General features: G+C 46.4%; 1 protein-coding gene across 11 annotated transcripts in view; it reads right to left on the bottom strand.

Annotated features, from left to right (window-relative positions):
• Positions 1–1,402: 1,402 nt before the first annotated feature.
• HIVEP3 (HIVEP zinc finger 3) overlaps positions 1,403–26,282 on the bottom strand; it is a 254,857-nt gene continuing 229,977 nt past the window's right edge. For 8 of the 11 annotated variants that reach the window (XM_050715102.1, XM_035565061.2, XM_050715103.1 and 5 more), the window contains 4 exons: positions 22,605–22,780; positions 13,591–13,689; positions 5,442–6,502; positions 1,403–2,880 (listed from right to left, as the gene is read on the bottom strand). In XM_050715102.1, coding sequence (XP_050571059.1) covers positions 1,987–2,880; positions 5,442–6,502; positions 13,591–13,689; positions 22,605–22,780 — 2,230 coding nt within the window. In that variant the 3' untranslated portion in view covers positions 1,403–1,986. The other 3 variants (XR_007709111.1, XM_050715107.1, XM_050715106.1) reach the window with 3 other exon arrangements.

Below are 26,282 nucleotides of genomic sequence, written 5' to 3'. Positions count from 1 at the left end.
TGGGGGCCAGAGAGGGGAAGATGGGAAAAAGGGAAACTTAATAAAAGTGCTAATTAAGGTAGAAATGGGTTCTGGACGTTGTTTTGGTCAGTGTCACAGCCTTAATGTTATTTCCATGATATCTTCTTTTGTACTTAATTCCCTTTACAAGAAAAGCAAAAAAATAAAAATTAAAATCACAGATTATTAAAAAAACTATAGTATTTGCCCATGAAACGGGAACAGTTCATAGCTCATCAAGTCTGGCAAGGAAATATGTTCTCATTCAGGGTTTTCTTTTATTTATTTTTTTTAATTTTATTTTTTTTATTTTTTTAAAAAAGTGTGTTACGTACCCGATAACCTGGAACAGCTCTGAAAGAAGAAAGAACTGGTCCACTGGTTAAATATTTTTATCATATCTCTCTCTTTTTTTTTTCTTTTGATAAAATAAAATAAAACAAAATAAAATAAAATAAAATAAAATGAAAGGTTTGTACAGATTCCATTACATAGACCAGAAAACCCTCTGAAGTAGTAAAGAGCCTGCTGTCTGCTAGGACAAACTTGTATCGAAGATTTGTATTTTAAAAAGCATGTTGACGTGACGGAGAGGAATGGCTCCATCGGGTCTCTCTGTATTTGGTATCGCATCTATTGGCAGTAGAGGCCATTGCTCCGCCACGGATGGTCAGAGTGAAAAATTTGCTCTGGAAAAAGTTACCATGCATGCCGAACAAGCCGACTGCAAACATTAACCGCTCAGCGTTGTAACTTTTTCTTCCAAAACACCAAAAAAGGGCTCATCTGCGCAATAAGGGCTACATCTGTGATGTTCTGTTTAAATAAATAAATACAAATAAAATCGGGCACTGTAAGTCAGGAGTTACGGAGCAGAGCACAAACTCCTCCGGCATCCCTAAAGCTCAGCGAAGCAAAACCAGCCCGGGCTGAGCGGGGATGGGATGGAGGGAGCTTGTCCACGACTTAAAAACTATGGAGGAAAAACGGTCACAAGGCTGAGCGTTTACTGCCACCCTTAAAGCAAGGCTGGGCATTTACAGAGGGCTTCCAGAGCCCAGAACAGAGCTCTCAGGCACACGCAGGACTATGCCGGGCGATGCCGGGCGTGGGATGGCAGGATTAAAGCAAGCAGGAGGCCAGTCCTGGCACCAGGGTTACATTCGATACATTCCTACGTTCTTGCAGTAAAAATCTTTGAAGAAGAACTTCTCTTTTTTTTTTTTTTTTTCCTTTTTTTTTTTTTAATGTGTGTGTCTCTTTTTAAAAAAGTGCTTTGATGGGTTCTGCAGGAGGGAGAGATGCTCACGATTATTTTTTATTTTTGAGTGAAAATTTCTCTCACGGGGAACAGACCTCCCCCTCCTCGAGGAAGTGCTAGTTTCATTTACAAGTTCAGGGTAAACACGTTTTTCAAATGTAAAGCAGTCTCAAGTGTTTAAAGCACAACCATAGGCAATCAGAGGGATGCAAGAAAAAAAAAACAAGCACTTTGCGAGAATTAAATAAAGCATGTAATAAATACGAATCATAAACTTCTGTACACAGGAGCAAGGGTTTGGTTTTCTTTTTAATCATTTAATCAATATAAAAAAGGTTTTTTTTGTTTTTGTTTTCAGTGCATCTTCTTCCTCTTAAAATGCTTAACCCTTTCCTTTCTGCATCTCTCAGGCCCATAATAACGCACACCTAAATGGCAAAAAAGACGAGGTCTAACAAACCCCTTTCCAAAAAACTCTAAAAAAATATTCACAGCCTCAAACATTTTTGTACATTTCAAGCAACAAAAGGTATAGAAAAAGGCACAAGTAACTGCATACATGTGGAGATAATACCAGACTGGGACAAAGAAAACCAGGAATCTTCCATGGGTTTGGTCATTCACTAGAGTGCTTCTTATAGCGATGATTATACTAAAGGAAATAGTGTTGAAAATGTCTGTTGATTTTACATAGGAAGCCTAAAGGTGGAACAGATGGTGGAGGCTTAAGTACTTCCCGTGTTTTCATCCACCTTTTTTTGAGTTTGACCTAAATCTGCGTGCTCTAGGTGTGGACTGCTCTTCCTGGAGGTTCCCCCTGGGCGGCTGGGCTCTCCGGAGAGGTTTCTCCTCCGGACGGACAACGGGTGGGCGTGCGGGTGGCTGGCGGAGGGCTCTGAGAGGCAGCCGGTGCTGCTGCTCCGGTCCAACGGCTGGGCAGGGAGATCTGAGATGAAAGTGCAGGATGATTCCAAAGAAGTGCTTGAGCTGCCACATTGCTTCTCGCCCGGTTTTTTCAAGGGGTCGTCCCCACTCGTCGAAGGCTTTGGAGAGTGCTCGTCGTTTGTGCTAGGGCTGGCTGGGGATGCCGAGCAGCCCGCCTGCTTGGCGTGGCTGGACTCGGCGAACGCTTTTACCCTGTATTCCTCCTGGTCTGTCTTTTGCTGAAGCTCACTAGTCCTCATTTTCTCTTCCAAGTAACTGCTGTTTGTGGGCTCTGGGGACAGCGTGTATTTAGAAACTTTTGCAACCGGGGAGACAGATGCTGATGAAGGCTCCTGTGGGACCTGTGGTTCCTCGTCCCTCTCGGGAGCCTGGCTGAATTCCGCGAAGCCACTGCTGCCAGATGCAAAGTATCCCCCTTGCAAGGACACGACTGAGCTGGGCACCAAGCTGGGATGGGTGCTTGGCCTTGCCTGGACCATCTGGATGCCCCCAATGGGAATCATGGGGTACGGGGTCCTCACGAGCTGCTGTGAATGCAATGGGAGGTGGCTGAAGACATTCTCTTCCCCTCGGCTGGGAGCATGGATGTGGATTTCATGATGTGCCTGCAAGGGTCTGGAGCAGACGGGCTGCGTGACGCCAGGTGAGCATGTTGGGCTTCTCGGTTCTATCTTCTGCACCGGACAGGGAAGAAAAAACAGCCAAATCAATGCAATGCATGCGTTACAGCACTAGCATCATTAATGATCATTATAAGGATCGATTCGGTTAACATTTAATTTTAATTTGGAGGGAGATCAATCAACTGAGGGAGGCTCGGGACTCCAAACCCTTAAGGAGCAAGAGAGCCTGCGGCATTTGCCTTCTGGGTACACAAATGCACACAGTCTGTTAGGGCACAGACCCAAGGCTTTGGTTCAGGCTTGGCTCTTTATCAGAGTGGCCTCTGAAACCCCAGCAGAGGATGCCAGCATTCCCAGCATCCTCGGATCCCTTTTGGTACATGGATTTTCTCAGCACCCAGAATAATATTAATACTTTTTATTGCATTTTTACTAAAGCAACATTACATCCTTACAGGTGCTAATTGCAAGGATGCTTTGGACTGAGGGAGAGAGCATGAACAAAAAGCACACCCAACAGTGTGGTCCCCACCACCACCCTCATGGTGTGGTCTGTAGAAATCAAGGGTTAAGACCCTACCAATTTACCTTTTCCTCTTTCTCTCCCGGTGCTTCACATAGTTTCCTAATGTACATCATGGAGAGATATGTGGCTAAACAGAAATGGATTAATTAGTGATGAGCTTATAACTAAACCCCTAAACAGGACTCCCAAGAAGAGGAAGCAACAGAAACTGAAATAAACTGCCCATTAAGATGGGGTTATATGATTTGAGGATTCACTGGAGGGCAAATCTGTGGAACTATGGAGAATTGAGCTGGATCTCTACGAAGAGGTGGCAGAGGAAGGCAGCAAAAGAGAGATGGAGAGAGAAAGCAAGAGCCACAGAAGATAGCGATTACTTGGCCAGCAGTTACAAAATCAAATGCTTCCTAAATGTCACTTATCCACACGGTCTTGGCAGAATCACTGTAAGGGTGCTGGGAAACCCCAAACAAATCCTCTCACTGGTGAAACAGCCATCAGGAGGAGAGGCTACCTGCAGCAGGAGCCAGTGGGAAAAGACGTGGCCATGGTGAGACCTGATGCACAGACCTGGACAAAAGCCTTTTACTCAAGCTAAGCTCAGTACATCTTTAAGTTTCCAAGTGATGGACACAATTACCATAAAGGACACTGAGCTCCATGTGGGTATCCAACAAATCCAGCTCTGATCTTTCTGCCTCTTGTGGCCTTAACAGGAATGTAATTTTGCAATGAAAGCCTAGCTGTCCATCTCAGCAATGAGAGGAAAGTTTATAGTTGCTATGGAAAGAAGCAACAGAGGTGAGTTTGGGTGCGTAAGAGGAGCAGGACAATGGAGGAAATAGGTATGTGGGTGAGAGCGTAAGTAACAAGGTGGGAAGGGGCAGATAAGCAGGGGTAGGTACTGCTGTCTCTCACTGTGGACTAGAGAGTTTAGAGGATTTGCTACGACCAGTAGCGGTGGGCAGTTTTCCTGACAGAGATGGTTTATAGCTGAAGGACTGGGGTTTCCACAGCCCTGAGATTCACCACAGAAAGTTAATCAAAAGGGAAGGGAAACAGCATTAAAGTAGGTAAAAGCTTTGGCCTAAAATATCTGATGGCCTCTGGGAAGGTAAGGCAAACACTCATAGTGGAAAGCAGAAGGAAGGTAGCACCAAAAGAGGGAACGTTGTCAAAGACACGGGAGAAACGCACACTGGGCAGCGTGGCTTTTCTGGGGAAGACCTGGGTCAGCATCTGCCGCGACCGGTCCTCCGAGGGCTGGATAAAGGCCTCTCTCTTCCCAGGGCAGGCCCTAAGGGCTCGAGTGTCTCCTCACACCAGTTTCACAGCAGAGCAACTCCAGCAGCTGGATCTCATGTTCATCAGCATAAATTACAGGAAAGCCAGGCACATCAGCAGAAATGGGAGATCTCTTAACGTTCCACCAAACCCGACATCTAATTTGCCTGTAGCAGTGGGAGGAACATGTAATTTTCCTTTACCCATAGGATTTGATATGTCCAGCAGAGAGATTAAATAATTTTCTGGACCCAGTGGGAAGCACCTCTCTGTGCTGAAGAGAGAAGTGAGATGAAATCAGAGATGTCCAAACAAACATTTCTCAGCAGTTAATCTAACAGAGGTGGCTACACATCCACATAGCCCAGGAGTCAGCAACAGGGTGTAAGACCCTTGGCTAGCCCAAATCTGGTTCAGGTCACTGACCACAGAAAAGTGGGTAGAGCTTCACCCAAACTGGTGAAATCTAAGAAACAGGTCTGAAATTCCCAGGGAAAAAGTCTCTTTGTGACAATTTCAGACATTATTAAGTGGACATCCTTACTGCTTTCTTCGGGAGGAAAAGCAAGAACAGCTTGGTTCAGGGAGAGTAAATAGCCCCTTGGAGAAGGGACAACTTTATTTGTCCCTTCTAATGGGACCAGACCAGCAGGTGCAGAACACATTGTGGTCCACTGTCACTCTTCCCTGGGTTACCTGCGACATCAGTCACAGTTACAGACACTATGCACTTCTGCATTGCAAGGTTCAGTAAAAAACATACCAGAGAACGTATTAGAGGGAAAGAGGGGCTTGAACTTACCAGCTTGGACTCATAGAGCTGTACGTTTTTGCCAAAGAACCTGTGAGGTAGAGGCATCGAAGATAATATTCCATGCTGGGCTTGATATGAGCTTTGAACTTTGTCATCTGCTGCTAATTTGCTTGTACCAGGCAAGTCCTCTTTCCCAGGTGATGGATACCTAGGTGACTCTGAACAGCCTGGGGGCAACGTTTTCTTCAGCGATAAATATCTGACTGATGACATCTCTCTGCTCGGAGACGAGTGCCTCACAGGGGAGACATCCCCTTCTGGTGGAAGGTATGTTCTTGGGGACAGCTCTCTTCTGGGGGAAAGATGCCTGCTGGGTGACAGCTCAAGTCTTGGTGACACACATCTCAGGGGAGATGCCTCCCTCCTGGGAGAGACGCGCTGGCAAGGAGACAACCCTCTCCCCGGAGACAGGCACCTTAGAGAGGACAGTTCTCCTGTTGGTGAGAACCGTTTCGGTGAAGTTTCATTTTTGGTTAACAGGTGCTTTCTGGCTAGCATTGGTCTGCTGCTGCCACCACCTCTGCCAGAATCCTGGCTCGGAGACCACCTTTTTCTCGGGGAGGTGTCTTTTGAGGTTGACAGGTCCATAGCTGAGGACATCTGTGGCCTTGTGACAGACTCCCTTTCAGCAGAAGCCAATTGTTCGGTGGAAGTCAAAGCTGGTCTGTGGAGACTCAAGAAGCTGTGGCACACAGCAATGTCACTGCCGTCTGCTGACCACTTGGTTTCCAGCCCAGAGGAGGAGGCCTGCTGGCCTTCACCTACTTTTTGGCTGCTGGAAACAGTTTCTTGGGCTAAGGACAATGCTGTTTCAGTGCCTTCCTCTTGAGAAGATGGAGAGCCACCTAAAGAGTGCATTGGTGGGCCGGTATGTTTGCCTTCCGGCAACTTTAAAGGTGGCTCATCTTGGCTCTCCTCTTCCTCCTCATCTTCATCATCTTCATTGTCATCATCATCGTCAGATTCCTCTAGGTCTGAAAACTGATGTTCCTCGATAGGCTCAGATCCCTCCCGCCCCTCAGAGTCCTGGAATAGGTCTTCACTGGTTCCTGCAGGGATGGGCAGACACAAAACAGAGAGCGTAAGACACACAAACAGACACAGGCTGGTTTTGTGATAAATCTGCTCAAAAGTTCTAATGGGACAAGAGCAGGGAGGACCCAGTTATTTCCTAGATCTAGTCATCTCACACTTTGAAGCCTGCAGCTTTGCCCTCTGTTCCACTTCTGCTCCTGATGGTCCCAGTGCCTTCACTGCTTTGAGCTCAGTGAATCTCACCACTGCAACCACCTCCTCTGCCCAAATTTTGGCTCCAGCCATTGCTCTGCCATAGGCCCCTGCTTCTGCCGTACACCATCACACAGCCTGGCTGCCTTTCTCCAGGAATGAAAAAAAGCTCTGGCTAGATTAGGAGGACAGCAGCACTATCATCCTTTGATATTCTTTTTACAGCTATTTGTTGTAATGGTGCCCACAAAATGTCTACAGCTGCTAAAGCACAGGAAGGCTGCTGGGATGACAGCTCCCATCTTCCATGTGTTGGGCCTTGTCCTGTCTAGATAACATGACATTTAAAGATTAACAAGACAGGTTTTTATTAAAAATGCAAACAACAGCGCTGAAAGAACCTCCGTGGTTTTTCCCAATTATGATGCAGACATGTCTGTGGAAAGCCTCACATTGTGATGCTTTGATAATAAGAGTCTGTAAACTGAGTGGAGTATATAGAAAGCAAATTCCAAAGAATTTGAAACCTATCTGCCTGTATATATAAAATACAGTATCTCTCTTCTACTTGAAGAGCCAGCAGAAGCTTTCTGAGATGAGCACCAAGCTTGCAAGCAGATCGCTGCTGTCACCCTCTGCTCTGCGCAGAGAAAACCTGCATTTTCCCATGACAGATGTGCAGTGGATGCTAGAAAAATGAAAGTTCAGCTTCAAGAGGTCCATCGGGAACAGCCACTGGATGTCACTGTAGCTCAACAAAATCGTGCTGTCAGGAGGCTTTTCTGCAAGTTCCCACTGCTCCCGAGGGGCTAAGAAAATACCAATTTCTCGAACTCTGCATGAGCCAAGCACCAAGGCAGTGGGTGCAGTGCTGATGGGACACGCTTGCTCCCTGCTTTGCAAGGGGAGAGCCTAGCTGCTGCTTGGACACCTGCATGGAGCCAGGCAGCTAACTGCAGCACTGCTGGCTTCTCCTCCCCATCAGTTCATCCTAGGACGCTGCTCCTCCTCCGATGGACACTGACACAGTTTTCCATGTAGGGCTGCCATCAGCAGGACAAGCCAGAAGGGAAACTCAATGGAGTTAACGCAGAGGCTGGACCACACCTGCTTGCAGCAGGCAGGGTGGCTTTCAGAAGGCAACATGGCCACACAGGGAGAAGTCCCTGTGATCTGTGGATAAACGCCTAATTCAGTTTACTTTGAATAACGGGGCCTTACCTGTAAATGCTCACAAAGTATTTGGCAACCCTCAGACCCTAGTGGAACAAGGCATGTATTTAGCAGCTCTCCACCAAGAGGCTGGCTTGCATTGTGCAATGCTTGTATAATGATGGTGTTTGCTGGACCCAGGATCCAGCAGCGGGTTATTTGCAAACTCCCAAAGGAACTGACTTCAGAACAAATATTATTCCAAAAGACTCATTCTCCCGGCTCTGGGGTGAACTGCGCACATTTCTTGCCTGGAAAGGGAATGTATCTCACCACCAGAGCTACGAGCTAGTCCCTGCCTCTGGCTTGGTGGGCTGACATCTGTGGGCATAGGAATGGACAGACAGCTCCGGCCTCAGCCCCTGCTGCATGGTGTCAGGTCCAGAGAGCCTTCTCCTGTGTGGTCTCCTTTTTTTTGGCCCCAGTCGCAGTACAGACAGGCGCTGGCCAGGACAGACAGCAAGGTCAGAAGGACAGAGTGAGGGAAACGTGAAGCCGGTTGCGCACTGGGATGTTGTTTGCATTTCCCACAGAGGGGAAGGGCTCGGTGAGTCCCGGGACATCCCAAAGGGACTTTGCTTTGGCCTCCTAACATGCTCCATGTGGGCAGAGAGCTCAGGCCTGAACCAGCAGCCCTGGCTGCTTGCAGCACAGAAGCATTTTGCTGAGCTGATGGGGAGAGGAAGGGCATGGCAGGAGAAGACTGGAGGTTGGGGGTGAGGGATAGAGGGAGGGAGGGAAAATGTGCCCCATCAATGCCTTTGAGGGCTCTGCATGCCATCTCATTACGTTTGTGTTATCCTCATGGTATTCCACCACACTGGTACAGTCACACCAAGCAAAATCAGTGCAATAGTGAAGAATTATGCTCCAATCTCCTTTTATAGTAACACCCCCTTCTTTCCCCTGCCCCTTAAATAGAAATCAAAACAATCAAGTGAAATACAGCTCGAGTTTAAAATAATCCAGGGAGCTTTAGGAACTGCTGCTCCCTCCCTGCCTGCCCCCGAAGGAGAGTGCAGCACTACTCCTGCACATGAAAATAGCCACTTTATTTTTCTTTGCTTTTTTAATTAAACTACTCATCGCTAGGCTCTGTTCTGAGCCTCTCCAGGAAGAAGAGAGACGATAGTGTGTGTTTACACAGGGGAGGCTATTCCAACCCACTACACTGAGAGCAGGGGATGCGCGACACAGCTGCGATCTCTGATTTCTCATGCACCATTTCTGCATTCTTTTGTCACCCATCCACATACCCCCAACTATTACAGTACCAAATACAATCTTCCGACCTTCCAGTTGGCTGTTTTATTTAGTATTTACTTGACATCTATGAGCAACAGGCCTCCTGACTCATGAGGCAGAATATGTGAAATTTCAGCAAAAATCCAGTGTTAGCTTTAACCAGGTGAAAAAGAAGATGGACGGAATGGACGGAGAGAAAGGAAATGCTCCTCTGACACCGTGCCTTCCCGATTTCACCTTTCTGCATTCCTTCCTGGCAGACTGTCCCCTTTACACAAACACAAATGGTCTTCATCAATGGGAGGAAATGGGGACTGTATATTTTTCGTAATTCTAAAATTACACGGGTTGCTTGCATAATGCAATACAGTCCAGACAGCACAACACATTCCAGCAAGCTGCCGCACAGCCAACAGCAACACGGCGAGAGGAGTCCTCTCCGAAAGCTCGTGGGCTCCCATCCCTCTGCAGCCTCCGCAGGACCTTCCCTCGGTGGGCTTAGCAGGTGTCCAACAACCACGTGCTCAGCCACAATTAGCGAGCAGTGATTTAACGACGACCAAACAGAAGTCCCCCAGCTGACAGTCCCAACATTTCTGGTGAGCGCTCTTCCAGCCGACCCGCAGCCACACAGCCGACCGTGCCTGGGCTGTTCCTTTAGTCCTCCCCTCTCAGTGAGGCCAAAGGCTGGGACCAGCTCGTCCTCCTCACCTGCCAGCCCTCTGTTTTCACAAGCTCCTGTTGGCTCACAGCCTGGTCTGGCTTTCGCACTGCTCCACGCGCTGCTATTAACCATGTGTGAGCCTGGGATGCACGACTGAACGAAACGATGAATGGAAGCATTCCCCCCGACCCGCTAAGTGGGCCCTTGCGGTTCTGTCCTCAGAAGCCTGCAATTATGTGTAACGTAAATAGGGCTCCTGATCTGCAGGTTTTCAAAAGTGACACTCAATTAATTGATTCATTAGTTCTAATTGACTATAATGGACAGGTTTAACATAAAACTTGTTTTTTCAGAGTCACATAACCAACATTTCAGGAGCCACTTTCTGCTTTCCCTATCTGCCTTTAATCTGCAGAAGCATCACCTGTAGGTGGTATAACAGCAGAGAGAGATTTTTGGGGACCGTGAGCTAGTAAATTATTTAAGTCTGTTCCTGGACTGAAGGAATCCTCCAGCAATCCCACATGGAGCAGCCTCTCTCTGCTGCTGCCATGCCAGCACTTCTCCCTTGGGACAGCAACTGCAAAATCCCTGACCAGGTTCTTTCAGCCATGCCCTCCTGTGGAAAGGTCCCAGCCAAGTAGAGCATGTCTCTGTCCGGCCGAAAGGTTGTTCTGAAGAGCTAGAAAAAAGCCAAGAGGTCCAATAAGTTTAAAAGGAAGAGAACAATCCCTTGAGGCAGAGATGCACCTCAGCCTTGAGGTATTTGCACCCTTGGTACATCCTTCTTCCCCGCTGCTGTGGAGCTCAGTGCATTTTGCAACTTGCAAAAGTTTCTCTAACATGACAACTTGAGCACACCACTGGGTACACAGAAAAGCAGGCTCAGTGAAATGAGATGGTTTTAAGAGATTAACTCAGCAGCAAAGTAGATGCATGTGCCCCTGTGAAAACAGGCACAGGTGTCTAGTAACAGCAGTGGAAGTGTGGCAGGGCTCTTTATTTCTCCCATGTCCTTGTCCCCTGTGTGCCCAGCTGACTACACCTGGCCTGAGCCTGAGCGCAAGCCTGACAGGGCTTGGTGCTGCTGCACCATGAGGTCACGAGGGCTTGGGCTGGCTAACCTCCTCAGGCGTCTCCTCCGGCCCACCGCTAGCAAACTGAGCCATGGTCTGCTCAGGCCATCACATCGGCCTTCAGACCACGTCTGTCCCAGGATGGTGGCACGAGCTCCACAGCCAGCTGGCACCGATCACCCCACATCTTCACCTCCAGCACAGGATGGCCACATCCAGCCTCCCGCTCAGGCGTGGTCCTGGGCCCATGATAAATCCCAAACTGTGCTCAATATTTTTTTGGAAGTGTGGTAGACGGCCCGGACCAGACATGACCTGGGGACCGCTCCTGCAGTTTAAGTTAGGACAGCGGCATGCCGATGCCTGCAGATATCCCCAGGAGTGTTTAATTAGCCAGCGTGGCTATACCCTGAGGACACAGCACACAGGCAAACCCCATTCCCATCATGGGCTTGTATGGAAACTCACTTAATGATTTTTTAATTACCTATAAAGCAGGAAGCATGCGACAGTGCCCATGGCCCGGGAACCGGCCCCTATCCCAGTAAAGCCTCTGATGGACTTGACCTCAGCAGGGGACTGGGGTGATAAGCGCTGTTTGTTGTTCCTGCCGAGTTAACATTCCCTGGCTCACAGCACCGTCTCCAGAACTTGCTCAGCTGATGTTCACTTTATAAAAATAACCGTGGTGCCATGTGTTTTATGAAGCTCGCGTTAACCCATTGTCAACAAACCCTTGTGGGCTGTGGCAGAATGAATCCCAGGGACCGGGGAATCTAAATGGTTTGGGGTGAGACAGGGGAGTGAAATGGGAAATGGGAAAGAACAACGCTAAATGCAGCCACAAGAGCTGCTTTCATACTGGGATTTCTGGGGCGGCAGCCAGGAATGGTCAACGGTGTCATGCCCAGCCTGCAACGCAATGCAAACAGAAAACACCACCCTGCTCTGCGGCACTAAATGCTTCCAGGAGTAAACACAGTGACAGAGATGGACCTGCACCCCCAGCGCCTCTCTTCCCTCTATCGCTGGTATGCACTGTGCATCCTATAAACACAAACAACCTGCCGAATGCAAATGCAGGTAAGATAAATTTCATGAGGACTTGAGGTCCGCTACCTCTAAGGCTTCTTCTCGGTCATCCTGCACTGCGGCTCCAACCCCAAATACCCGGGGTCTTGCTAAAGGAAACAGAATAACAATTGTAAAAACATCTAACTGGTCCCTGGAGACTCATAACCTAACCCTTCCCAGCTGTCAGACCACAGCCTCCAACAATTTGGGTAAAATATCTCTTCCTAGCTCAGACAGCTAAGTATACAAGAGACTTCCACATGTTCCTTTGGAGATCTTCCTCACCCTTCCCTCAACATTTCTGATGGAGACAGGAGGCCAAAGTGCTCATGGTCACCACAGTCCTGCCTGATGCTGCCCAACCCCCACAAGGAGTAGGTCTGCTTTTTGGGATGACTTCAGGGAAATTCAGCTGCAGGTACTACTATAAATCAGGGCGGAAATTACTAAATGAGAGAGTCATGTGTACTTCTCATAGCACAGACAGACTCCTGAATTTACAGACCCTTGGACAGACTTTGTGTTTGCTCATAAGCAGATGAAAGAAATGAGCAGGTGAGTCAGGGTAAATGTATCTTCTTGTAAAGCAATCAGAATAATGCCATTAAATGTCAAAGCACCATGTTATTTTGGCTTTGCTGGCTCTTTCCCTGCTGAGAAACCTTCCAGGTCACTACAGACCTGAGTGGTTCACCTTCATCCTACACACAAAACAGACCTGGGAGAGTGAGGGATGAAGGAAGCAGCTGCCCCCGTCCTGCTTTGCTGAGGCTCCCAGCAGTGGGGCAGGGTGCAGGCTGGATCCTTTTGCTCATGTCTGCACCAGTCCCTGAAGACATAGCCCAGGGTTGCTCCAGTAATTTAGGCCTTCCTGGGTTTGCATTTGTAATTCAGAGTCTCCCATGATCAGTCTAGACATTCAGGGCAGGTCCCTAGAATATGATTTTCATGGAAATGTCCTTCTCCGGTGCTCCTTCCATGTCACGGGAGCGCATCTCCTTGGCAAGAACATCAGCGCAGCAGCGCGAGCATCTGCTCATGCTCAGCACTTCAGCTCCAGATCCTAACCAGTGGTGCCAGGAGTGACCTTTTGTCCTTTACCCACAAGACTGTGCTTGCAGCAGTGAAGAGGGGGAGGTTAGAGCCTCATGCGAGGCTTCTTGGGGGTCTCATTTTGCTGCTTTGGGACCCCCTCTACAACCACGAGACACACAGGCTCTGCTGGAGCATAGCCATCAGGCTTCTGCACTGAAATGCTCACTAGACATAGCCCAAATACCGAAGAGCACCTTCTCACGCCACAGATCCCGTATTTATTATTATGTATATAGCCCACATGCGGAGCACTGCACCAAACGCAGGATGCTCCCTATCTGTCTGTTTACTCTTGCGTCTGCAGCCAGCCAAAATATTTCAGACGAACAGGCACAAAGCCCCAGCAGGAAGACACGGGCTCATAGACCATCCCATCGATGAAGTTCCCCAGGATGGCTCTGCAACTCACCCAGTGCAAGCAGAAATTCACTCTTAGGTGCTGGAAGGAGCCTTGGGTGAACAAAACCACCCCACGTCTTTTGCTTGAATACATACTGACTTTTCTCAGAAGCAATATCAAGTTTATAAAGTTAAAGAATTTTACCTTCTTCGGCTTCCAGATCCACCAGTGAAGATACCAACACGCCCATCTCCTGACATTTTTTGCTGTGGGCTTTTGACTTCATATGTTTAGTCAGATTCCCTGAAAGGAAGCAGAAAACATATTTTGGTCAATATGGCTTATTATTATTATTGCATTTTGCAAGCTTAGCAGTAGAAAATTAATAATTTGGCTCTGAACCAGATGAAGGAGGCCTCTGACTCTCCCCAGACCACTATCCATTGCAGATACCCCATGGTGCAAGGCTAGATCTTCCCTTCGTTCTTTTGCTGCTGCACTGGGGTGGAGGAACAGAGGTGCAGGCAGGGTACAAGGCTGTTGTGCAACCTGAAAATCTAGCTCGGATAAGCACTGGGGCTCGTGCAGGGAAAAAAGTCCTGGATTGCCTTCAGCTGTGACGGTGCAGCAGAGAGAGATAGTAGGAAAGAGAAAGATGCTTCCCAGTTCATTGCAGTCTGGCAACACCTCCCACCTCATCCCAGCACAGGAGGTCACCTGCCTCCAGGTATGAGTACTCCAGATGCCAGCAGTGGGGGGAAAAAAAGAAAATGGAAAAAAATAATTAAAAAAAAAATGAAGTGGGCTTTGGCTGCCTCTGCCTGAACAGCTGGATAAAACTGCAGATAAAAGTATTTAGCGGAGCTAGCTGGGAAATGTAATTTCCACCCTGAGCAGCACTTTGTTGGGCTGGGGAGCAGGCACCCCGGGAGGCTGATGGGCAGCTGGAGCAGCCCGGGGAGCTGGCAGGGGACTGGGCAGCCCAGTCTGCGTCCCACCTGGCTTCACTGGTGGCTTTGAGAGACTTGGGACACTCTTGAAGAACCAGCATCTCTTTCACTGGAAAACACTCATGTTTTAACCCACACTGGTACTTACTCAGGACTGTGTGCACATGAAGCTGTCTGGAGTGGAGCAATGCAGATGAGCACCCACACCCCCCCTCCCCCCCCCCCAGCAGCATGGCTCCGATGAGCTGGCCATGCAATGAAGCACCAGGGAGAAGGAGGAGCCACAGGTACCCCTAGAGTACTGCACACCAGGTTTTGGCATCACGACAAAGCCTGCAGAAAGCTAACGAGGCTTCCTTGGGCTAGGGTGGGAAGAGCAGCCCCTGCAAGGTGGGGTCTGGTACGCGGGGATATTCACTGCTGCTCTGAGACCCTGCGGTGGGATAACCTGTGGGCACAGTGGCCTCACAGGGCCTGGCTGGCTCTCATCTCACTAATTCTAACTCCCACGTTGCAGGCAGGTTAATTAGACAGTTATTAACCCTACTTATCCATGAGGGAAACAGTGAGCAAAGGGGAAACTTTGTTGAGGGGAAAACGCAGATAGGTGGAAAGGAGAGAAAAAATAAAGGTTAGGAGAAATAAAGGAAAAATGTCCCGTTTTTCCTTTCCCTTTCTTGTGCCTCTCCGTGGGCTGAGCTGATGATGAGACAAAATCCAGGCCCTGGCTGAAGCTCACCCAAGGGTTGCTTGGTTTCCCAGCACAGCCCAGGAGCTGGTGGAGGGCTCCAAATTCACTGCAGCAATGCCATGTGGCACCAGCCCTCCTGTTAGCTAAGTCGTGTTGAACACGAGGCTTGTTTTGCTCTCAAAAAAAAAGAAAAAATAAAAAAGGAAAAAATTAAATTAAAAAAAAAAAAAAGACTTTTCACACTTTATTATAGCCTTCAGCTGAGGACTGAGGTCCCTCAGCTGCCTCCTGCAATCCAGAGTCCCCCGGTCCCTGAGCTGGGTGGGAGCAGAGAGAGCTTCTATCACCCCCTTCTGCTGCTGGTCCGGTGAGTATAAATAAATAGGCAATTATTCACCGGAGCAGAGAATTACCCGTGATGCCCTCACAGCTCAGAAAAGTGCCATAACCATCTAGCTACCAAGTCCATCTCTCTTTAGTCCATGAATTATTTATTTAGCCCATTTTGTACAAAACGGAATAGCTCCAACAGGAAAGACCACGAAAGAGAGACAAAAGCTGACTATATATCCCTGGCACCCATCTAGGATGTGGATATGAGTTTTCGCTCCAAAGGATATTTAATAATTTAGATCCAGCAAAACAGCTCCAGTAAGAGAGATTTATTATTTGTTAACTTCACGCCAACATACCCTTAGCTCTGTGGTTAGGACACTCAGGTATGAGGATGAGGCCACCTTGGCGCAGGTCCTTGCTCCAAATCAGACCTCTCTTTCTCCAACTTGGACCAGAAGTTTTGTTGTAGACCCAGAGAAACCCAGTTGGACAAAAGCATGTTCTCATGGACACCTCTGGTTCCAGTGAATCACCATTTTTTGTAAATGAAATGCTGTTATGCCAGAAAGCATCCAATGAGTTCAGATTTTGACTTCATGGAAGTGGAATTTAATTTTGGACCTAACTACCAAAAAGGCAAACTGACTCAGTCTTCTGAAATCAAACCCTACTGCTGCTGTCTGCCCATCACAACGCTTCACAACTCGGCTGCCAAAAATGACCCATTTTTGCTCAGTTACCACAGAAAAATCCCTAACTGGATTTCCTCCGCTGATGGTACCCACAGCAAATAAACCCAAGCAAATGCTAGATGTGAGCTGGGGGGAACCATTTAAACTCTGCTCTGTGGCACCCCAAGAATCCCGCTGTGATCCCCATGGTGGGAAGCATGGGAGGGGAGGTCCGCCAAGCATCTCGGTGCTACCATGTCCCCCAAAGGAGCTCATAAATCCACTGTGCTACATGCATCTGGCTTTGGTTTACCCAGGAGGGCATAGCATGAATTATTTGAGGGCTGGTGAATGCAACGTTTTAAGTAAAACTGTGACAAGGGAAGGACTCCAGTCCTCAGAGGCACACAGAAGCCACTCCAGCTGTCCGAAGGCTGGTGATACACACAGGTCCCTGACGCTGCCCTAGCATCAGTGCTGTCCACAGCAAACACTCCTCTCTTGCTGCAGCGGGATCTTTGCAGACACGGGGGCCCCAGCCGGCTGCTTTAGCAGCCTGAAGCTCTCGGCCCATCACTTCCTTTCACCTCTGCCTTTGATTCAGTTCCACCCCAAGCAAAGGTTCGGGTTGACAAGCTCTGCCAGAAGCTATCAGTGTCGCTTCCTTTTTTATTTTCTTGCACTCGAGGCAACTGTCCCTGTGCAAGGGAAGGCCGTGGCTTCTCCTCTTCCTTCCCCATCCATGCTACCTGCAAAGACATGAGCTGACAGGGGCCACGCAGATAATGCTAAAAATCCTTGTGCAAGTGAATTTATGACAAATACCAAAGACCAATTCATAGCAAGTGTTGATGTCTTTCCTCTTCTACTTTTTTTTTTTCTATTCTGCTTCCCATCTGTTTTCATCCTTGGTGGGTTAAACGAGGCAATACCCACATGCCGATGAATGAGGTGAGGCTGCAAAGGTATCTCTGGAGATCCCTCTGGTACAGGGTATATCCACACAGAGCATCCTGCACGCACACAAAGTTGGACAAAATTGGGAATAACACTAGCCTTTCTGGGAATGGAGGCTCAAGGGGCCAGATCCTCACCAGAGCTAAGTTTGCATCATTTCAAGGAAGCTAAAAGTCAACTGAGAAGTTGAGTTATCATCTTGGGAACAACTTGGAGGAGGATAATATATACCTTATCAGGGTTCTTTTTACAGTTTGTGTTTTAAGACCCCTTAATTAATGTGGGCAGGATTAAATGCTGAAGTCCTTCAGCAAATTTCCAGTAAAATCAAAATTGTTTTACCTAACTGGACATGAATCCTATAAGGATGGACTCACAGCTACTTGTTGTCTTGCTGAGTTCTGGTTCCTAACCTAAATAATAATAATAACAATAATAATAACAACAACATTGCTTCCTTGGAAACAATAAAAAAATCATATTTGAAGGAGCAATAGCAGCAGGTGTGGAGGCTGGATTTAAATAGAACAGTCACACTGAATCCTAGGCAGGTAAGTGGTCCTTCCCAAGGTTCAGCAAGAAGTTCCCAGATTGAAAATCAACAGATTATATCTAAACCATTGGAAATGGTGAACCCCCACCACCACCACGCCACCCTCTGCTGCACTGGAGCAGCACATGCAGTGCCAGCACAGAGATGGGTTCTCTCTTATGCCTGCTTATAACTGTGTATTGCAGGCTGCTTAAACTCTGCTGCGAGGTCATATTCTGGACTTAAAGCAGCTTAAATACTTATGTTGTTTTGAGAAAGCTGAAACTCCAGTGTTCCAAAAGCAGTTTAAGAGGGGCTAGAAACGATTCGCCATTTAAATTCAAAGAGGCAAATTAAATTTTCAGAACATCCGCTATAATATTTTAAAGGTGGTGGAGTTAAAATGAAAAGTAGGGGAAAAAAACTTTAAGATTCCTGGAAAAAATATCTTGTCCATATTGGGCATACACCATACTTTCTATTTGTCCTGTTAAATGTGAATAATTTAACAACAACAATAAAATCCAAAAAATAACCAACTGCAGGATCTCAGCATCCAAGGCGACATTGTGATACAAATATTCTTTACTTTCCAGGACTTAAGCTTTTCTCATATCCTTCTTTTAAGGTAGTATGCAAGGAGAGCAACAGCTACTCTGTCACTAGCAGACTCCTATTTTGCTGTGAGATGCATTCACACATGGAGGATAAGCAATAGGTCAATACTCTTCGTCCCAGATAAACCCTTGAAGTAGGTGTTACGTGTGACTTAAATAATGCACAGGCCTTGATTTAGGTCTCTGCATGGAGATAATGTCCCCTATTGAGACTCTTGAAGAAGAAAAGCTTTAATTTAGATAATTTATTGGGCAAAATAACTCAATTTCTTAAAATTTTGTTATTATCTTTTATATGTATTGACTTACAGATTAAAGGAGAGAATTTGAACTTCTAGCCTGCCTGGCTGCATTGATACAGGCTATAAAATACCAACCATCTTCTGGATCAAGCCCATCAGCTTGTGTTAGCCAAAAACTAATCTTCCAGAAAGGTACCCAGGCTGGATTTGCAGATTTCAAAATAGAGAGAATTAGCACGTTTCCCACTGAGGCTTGTGCTAAGGTTTAATAGCTGCACTTAAAAAGAAAAAAAAAAAAAAAAAGACAGCTAATATTTCACTTGAATTTGCCAGTCTCTGACTTTCAGCCTTTTTCTTTTTTTTTTTTTTTTTTTCCCCCATGGTAAGTTAAAGAGACCTGTGTTTCTCCTCCTGTCTGGACCACTGGGTCGTTTTCTGTTCCCAGCGACATGTCTCACGCCACATTGCGTAAGGCAGCAAATTCCTGCAGCTAATCCTCCCTCATCCCCTCGTCAGAGCTGGGTGGCATCCCTAGGAGCAGAGGGGACTCCCAGCACGAGATGCTCGCACCCTTTCCCTCTCCCTAGCTGGTCAAGAAGGGTCCCAGCATGCACAGGGTGCAGGGACATTTTTGCAATCTATATATCAATCTGCCCTGCTATAACAGCAGTTAATTCTTGCAGAGCTTTCCGCCAGTTGGACCTGCTCTGTAGTTTCCAGAGGAGGCTTAGCAGAGCGCTGAGTCTGCTAGAGCAGTAATAATAATAAACTGTGCAGCCATAACCTTGCCTTTAAGGGCTGAGGGGGTAAAGCATTTAATATATTAACATGTTCAATAACCTCAGTGCCTGCCATGTGCTGATTTAAGGAACTGCAAACTAATTTATTAAAGGAAGACTATGGCTGAGGACATGGAGAAGTCTGGTGTCTGGAAACTGTGAGTGGACTAGACTATCAAAAGGATATCTTCAGCCAACAGGCACCGGTGTCCTTCACACAAGCACCTCTTAAATTAATATGAAGCTCCCTGTCCCTCTGACCTCTGAGCAAGGCAGCAGCGTGGACACAGCGTGCTGCTCCGTGCAGTTTTTCCAGAAATTTTAAGAAATCTCAAGCTGGATTGCTTGATGTGACATGATGTGAGTCTGAACGAGAGCAGAAAATAGCTGTTTGGGAGGATAATGCCTACAGGGAGGGATTCAATGGCCAGCACTGTCCCCATCCCCGGGTCACCCGGGGAGGAGCGCAGAAAGGGTCTGGAGGCAAGGCACATGGAGGGACGGATCTTGGCTCCTGCATCCCCTCTGGGAAGCAGGTCAAGGAAAAAGCTCTCCCTGACCTTCGTGAGGGGGAAAACTGTTAGACTGCATCTTCTCCATTTCCTTCCTGGTAAGAAAACAATGAAAAAGCTGCTTAACTTCTTTAAACAACCTCTTTGAGGCTGTAGTAACAAACCTTCGGGGAGAGTGCTGCTACAGTGGAACTAGAGAACACAGTAAAAGGCACGTTTATATCTGGTCCAGAAGTGTAAAATCAAATAAATCTTTACCAACCAAATTTCCAAGGCTGCTGTTTCCATCAACTAAGCGATCACACACACAAATAAATAAATAAATAAAATCATCTCATAGATTGGCTTCAATATAATAACAATGAAAAAAAAAACATTTCCTTGCAGTTCTCTAATTCAAAGAAGCAGCTTTGCTTACGATGAAAGAAATACACAAAAAGCATACAAATAGCATAATTAGTGAAAAGGGGAAAATACTTAAAGCTCTTTCTTTTGCAAAAGTTTTCCCTGCTTTTGGAACACAGATACAGAGGAGAGAGGGGTAACCAGATAAAAATCCTCATTAAAAATAATAAGAAAAAAAACATTAAACTGCTTCCAGCCTGCTTGAGAGTTTAGAGCATTAGATCATGCTGGAGAGATCTACCACAGCCAAAATGAAGACAGCTCCATAGATATCCCCCTCGAGTTTATGCTGAAGGCTAAAATTAACCTTGGAAAGCTGATTTCTAAAAGAGCTTCAGCTCAGCTTATATTTTCGCAAGTGCACTCCAGTAGCAAGAGCTCCAGCTTCTCCATTCTGCAGTTAACTGTGGTTGCAAAACTGCTCACCAGGAAGGGGGACCCGAACGACTCAGGGCCCAAACAAACTTCTCCCAGATGTCTGCAAAATAAGCTGTGAAACCTCTAGTTCTGCAAACCTCCTGGACCTCTGCTTCGGACTCCATCACCGACTGCAATTGTGCTGCAGCTGGGCTTTAACTGACGACGTTATCAGCACACAAGACTGATTTTTTTTCTTGCTTTCCAGCAACAGTTTCAAAGGTGCTTCCATCAGCAAAGCAAACAGATTTTATCCAAGTGCTGCAAAGTTATGTGGGGTATAAGCATGCCTGTAGGACATAGCCAGGGCTCTGACTGTGACCTCCCTTCCCCCCCTCCAGCAGAGAGCCTTTTTCATGCAATTCCAAGTTACCATCATGCAATTATTTGTCCTAAAATTGCTAATCCAGGGAAGTCCAGGGAAGTTCTGCCCCCTCATGCATCCATATGCAAACAGTTTTGCATTAAAATCCCAGAGTGATTTGTGATTTTTTTTATTTTTTTATTTTTTGGAAGGAAGCATTTCCATGCTACCTTCCTCACAAGTTTCCTGCAAAGCTGAAGAAGGGAGGTCCTTCGGAGGCAAGCACCTATTTGCAGCGTGCAATCAGCACAGTCAGTGCTGACAGTTTGTGCGCTTCAAGGGAGCAGAGATGGAGAGCAAAGCAGCTGGAAAGATGGTGAGAAGAATGGTTTGATCTCAGCATCCTGGACAAAAGCCTAACAGAAGCATGATGGAGAGCAAAGTGAGGTGACGGAAGAGGCTGAATGGATTCACCTCTCAAAGGAAAACCTCGGAACAAACAGAAGCAAGAGGGAAAGAGAAAGTAATGGATCAGGTCCAGCTCCAGGCTGGGAGGGAAAAGAAGAACTGTCACTTGGGTCTGCTGCATGTGTCTGATGAGAATCTGACCTCAAATACAGTATCACTTCCCCATGCTCCCAAATGTTTGCTGATTACCAACACACTGTTACCCAGAAATGACCCGCCAGCTTAACCAACAAGCTGTCAGCTCCGGGTGCTGCCCACCCTGATTCATCCGGCCTCAGGGGCACTTTTCTAGCACCGAGGTGCAGACTCAGGCGTGCCATAGTCCACGTAGCACCCCGTGCCTCCTCCCACGTCCATGCCGTGCCTCTTTCTTGGGTAACAGTGGTTTTTGGGGGATGACAATATTGTTGCGAAATTAACTATCCCAGCTGTGTTATTTTCTGAGATTTGCAATGATGGAGCTATAGATGATGGACTTTTCATATGTACGTCAAACTATAATTAAGACAGCAAACTCAGCATCTTTATTGTGAGACCTGATGCAGCCAAAGATGGAGAGGAGAACTGTGAAACCCACAGTGCCAGACTCACGAGAAATCAAAGGACCTGGGCACTTCTGGCACTCTTGACAACTTTACCCACAGTATATATATATATATATTTTTTTTTGTTGGCCTTTTTTTTTTCCATCTTCTTAATAGAGTCTACTCGCACAAGTTCACTTTTGAATTGAAGCAATGATAGAGGGTGCTTGTGAAGAACAGCTGGCAGTGGTGAGATTGTGGATCATTAATGACTAGATGTCCTGGGATGGAGGTCTTTAGAGAAAAAGTCTACTGATATGAAATAGAAAATGTTGAAGCTACATGCAACTGCGAAGGATGAAAATGTGCAGCGCAAATACCGATCTTGAGAGCACGAGCATAAAAAGCCACCCAAAGACTGTCTGCAGGTGCTTGGTCAGGGATGTTTGCCTGTACCCAGGAGATCTCTGCTCTCATTCTGGGGTGGTTTTGCTCACAAACCCCTACCAGTGAAGCTGTATTTCATGATTTTTCCCTTTAAGAAACACCAAGAGGATGGAGCAGACACGTTGCAGGCTGGCAGGGGCAGCCAGTGCTCTGTGCCATGGCTCAGTAGGATGCACATCAGCTTATGGCAGGGCTGCTCCTCTTCGGAAAATTTCAGCCCATTTAAGACTCCCTCATCCCCCTCCCTCTGGCTCTGGGGGTTTTCCAGACCCTGGGAAGGCCTTCCCTTCCCCTTCACAAGCGTCCCCAGGAAGGCCTGTAAGTCAATATACTGAGCAGAGGAGCTAGGAGCTGACTGTCTCTTACCTTTGGTTTTAAAAGCAAAGTTACAGTACTTGCAGACATATGGCCTGACGTCTGTGTGCGTGCGAATGTGTTTCTTCAGCATGCTGGGTTTCTTGCAGCGAATTCCACACTCCTCACAAACATACTTCCCTCTTCCACGGCCTCGCACATACACATACTCTTCGTTTGATTTGTACCTATGAGCAACAGGTGTCATGATAAAAAAAAAAAAAAAAAAAAAAAAGAAGATTCCCACCTCAAAAGTAGACACAATTTTCCTGGATTCATTCAGCATGTTATTGACACCACCAGTCTCATTTACCATTTACTATCTCTGGGTAATTAGGCTAAATTCAACATATCTTGAAAAGCTTTTGCCCAGAGGCCTTTTTCCTCTTCTATTATTTTTATTTATTTATTTTTAATGTCTTACATCTGCCTCTCTGTACAGACAAATAGCCCAAAGTCTGAGGTCAAGTCACAAGGTCACCCAAATGTCCTCATTTTCCCCATCCTCAAACACGAACTGAGACACTCATAACAGTCTGAGTAATATATGTCACAGTCCAGCCCGGTGGCCTGAATCATCTCGCAGCCTGTGCTGCGTTTTAAAATATGCACAGTCTGTCACTGTACTCTGTGAAGTACTGAGAAAATACATCCCGGATAAATTTCTTGTGACACGACCTTCCACACTCACTGGGGCAACACAAAAGCCATCTGAAAGGACCACGATGCTGCGCTGCGAGCTGGGGTCCCTGCGCAGGCTCCTGCCAGAGCGAGAAACACCCAGAATGGACACAAAACAAGAAAACATCCTTTTTTAAAAATTATTATTCTAGCACTAAATGCAATGACTGTAAACTCAAGGCTCTTTCATCTTTGGCACAATATCATAACAGGTTCACCCAAGAGAATAAGATTGGTCATCCTTCCTTCACATTATATATTCATTTATTTTCTGTCCATGCTTTAGCACGTAGGGAAGGCTGCATGATGCAGGTTTGAAAAATATTTTCAGGTGAGACAAATCATTTAGCCTCCTGCAGCTTAGCAAATGGAGTCTATAATTTCCTGTACTTGCAGCAAAAGAATAAGGTAACACAAAATCGCCCCCCTCAGATTTTTAAGAGAACAAATTGTTGAAGTGTGGTACTTCTTGTAACTTATTTTGCTATCCAGTATGAAATATATCTAGTCTTCCAAAAGCTCTGAACATCCACACTTGAAAATAAGGCTTTCTAGAGCATCTTAATAGGGGACCTGAAGACACACACCATCATCAGTCACCCTCTAGTACCTGCCCAATAAACGCTAAACCAGAAAGGGGAAAAACAGCAGCCAGTCTGAAGATAAACTGAATAGGAACAGCAGTGCAAACTATGAAGTGTAGCTTGAGTGCTTAAATATGTGAAAGTATAGTAAATGCTTTAAAAATAAAAAATGTACTTATAATGTAAAAAAATAATAATAATAAAACTGAGTAAACTATACACAAAGATCATGAATCTGGCCCTGAACTGAGATGATGATAGTGACATGGTCTGCACAGGACACATCCCAGAAAATCACACCCCAGTTACCCGAAGTGTGGATTTAAAGGTGGGGAAATCGAACTGCGTGAACCCTTTCATCTCTCACCCAGGCAGAAAGCACGTGGCCTTGGCTCCATTTCATTTCATTCATTTAGGAAGTGTACAAGTAATTTAAATTCCACGTGGCTGTTCAGGGCACCTACTTCACGTGAAATTCATAATTTTCCTGGGTGCCACCTGGTAAACATAAGGTCTGGACTAAACCTTTTCTCTCCAGCCAGATCCTTGTCTCTCTGACTCAGACTCCCATCCGTAAAATGGGGTCATGGCCACATCTCTGCTTCAGAGAGATGTGAACAGATGCTTACAAGATGATGAGTTGCTCACACATGAAGGTGATGAGGTTGCAGATCTTCTAAGCAGGTTCAGATACAAGCTAGAGAAGAGGGGAAAAATGGGTGTATAGATAGCCCCATTCAAGCCTGGAATGCTGGCTGAAGCACCAGCATAACCAGGTCTTGGTGCCAACAGCTGCATGTGGGGGAACAGCTTGTGTTTCTGTCCTTTTGCTTCACAAGTTCTCCAGACCATAACCAGGGTCATCTGGCAGCCCAGATACTCCCATGCACTCTATCTCCTGTAACTGAAGCCACAGCAATGCCATCTACCCACACACACAAAAAATAAAAATAAAAATAACTAAATAAAAATGACAAGGCTCTTGTTATTTGGCCAGAGAGGACTGAGCTGGTGTGTGAAGAGCACACACTGACTGCCAGCCTCCATCCCAGGATGTCCAGCTACCTCCATTTAACCTTACAGATACCAGTATCAGGCTACCCATAATTAATGGTTAGACTGGCCAGTGACCCTCCTTCAGTCAGTCAGTGATTTAACAGGAAAGCAACAAAAGGAACTCAGGAATCCTGATCCCCCTTCTCCTGTTCCAATTCATATTTCAGGCTTCCTTCTGCCCCTCCTTTCCTTCTGTCATTATGCTGGTAATCACCTTGCCATTTAAAAAATGAAATTGCTCCTTTATCAGTCTTGTACTTGCACTACCCTTAATTACACTCTCACATGGAAACCTCTAAGTAAGTCCTTTGTGTCCCACAGTCCCTCTGTCGGCCTCATTAAAGCTATCAGGGCCGGCTTTTCCTGGATAAAAAGTGACACGTGATTTAATCTGAAATTAGGCATTGCAGTTTATCTGACACTCTGTGAGACTAAGCCATCCTTCAATACAGATATTTTTCTACACCTCACAAAGCACACAGGGAGAGCAGGGAAACAGAAAAGGAGAGGTGACCTGAAGAAATACGAACCCAAACAAGGAGAAAGCAAGGTAGGTGATATTGCCACAACACAGGAGAAGGCTGCTGCAAATGGCATCTGTCTACATTGAAGGCTATAATATGTTTGTGGAGATAATTACTTCAATATGAAGCTGGTTTCTCTGCGGATCTAATATGCTCGTATGATTTGCATCAGAAAGACAAATCAATGACAGCTCATTTCACGTGAAGATTTACCCTGGACGAGGAACCTTCCTGCTCCATAGTGGTTGCTGTAACCAGATTCGTCTAATAGCCACAGTTGGAGTTTGTGTCAGCAAGTCTGCGCCTCCCTTCCAGAGCATTGTGGAATTCATAATCCTGTAGTTAGCAACTTAAACCTCCTATGGTGTCACGGTTCCAATCTAATACTGAGATGATTTGAAACCTGGGAGGCTAACTGGCCATTACGAGCTCAGAGACTAATTTGGAAAATTGTTCTTTCAAACAGACACATGAAAGGACAAGAATTCCGTTATCTGATGCATTTTCTTAAGGCTTATTTGCTGTGTTCCACTAGCAAATGCACATTTGTTGAACTTCCTGCAACCACTACAAATACCTTTCAGAGCAAGAGGAGCTGGCAGAGCCCTGGCAGTATCTGCTGGCTGCCAGGAGCAGTACCAGCTTCAGAGACATGATGGCCCCAGAGCAGACTGCCGCTGTCAGGAGGCAGGGTAACATGAACCTGGAGAAAGCTTTGTCTTAACTCTTTCCCTTGAACTTTGTTGAAACCTAAAACCATGAAGCATTTATTCCTTTGCAGGTTTTAGGAGGTTTAATTTTTACTATTTGCTGCTGCAAATATCTGACAATTCTTTTTAGCCATA

This window comes from Cygnus atratus, chromosome 23 (genome assembly GCF_013377495.2).
Source record: "Cygnus atratus isolate AKBS03 ecotype Queensland, Australia chromosome 23, CAtr_DNAZoo_HiC_assembly, whole genome shotgun sequence".
NCBI classification, from domain to species: Eukaryota; Metazoa; Chordata; class Aves; order Anseriformes; family Anatidae; genus Cygnus; species Cygnus atratus.
Note: the sequence above shows the minus strand (reverse complement) of the source record. Positions and strands in the feature narration are given on the sequence as shown.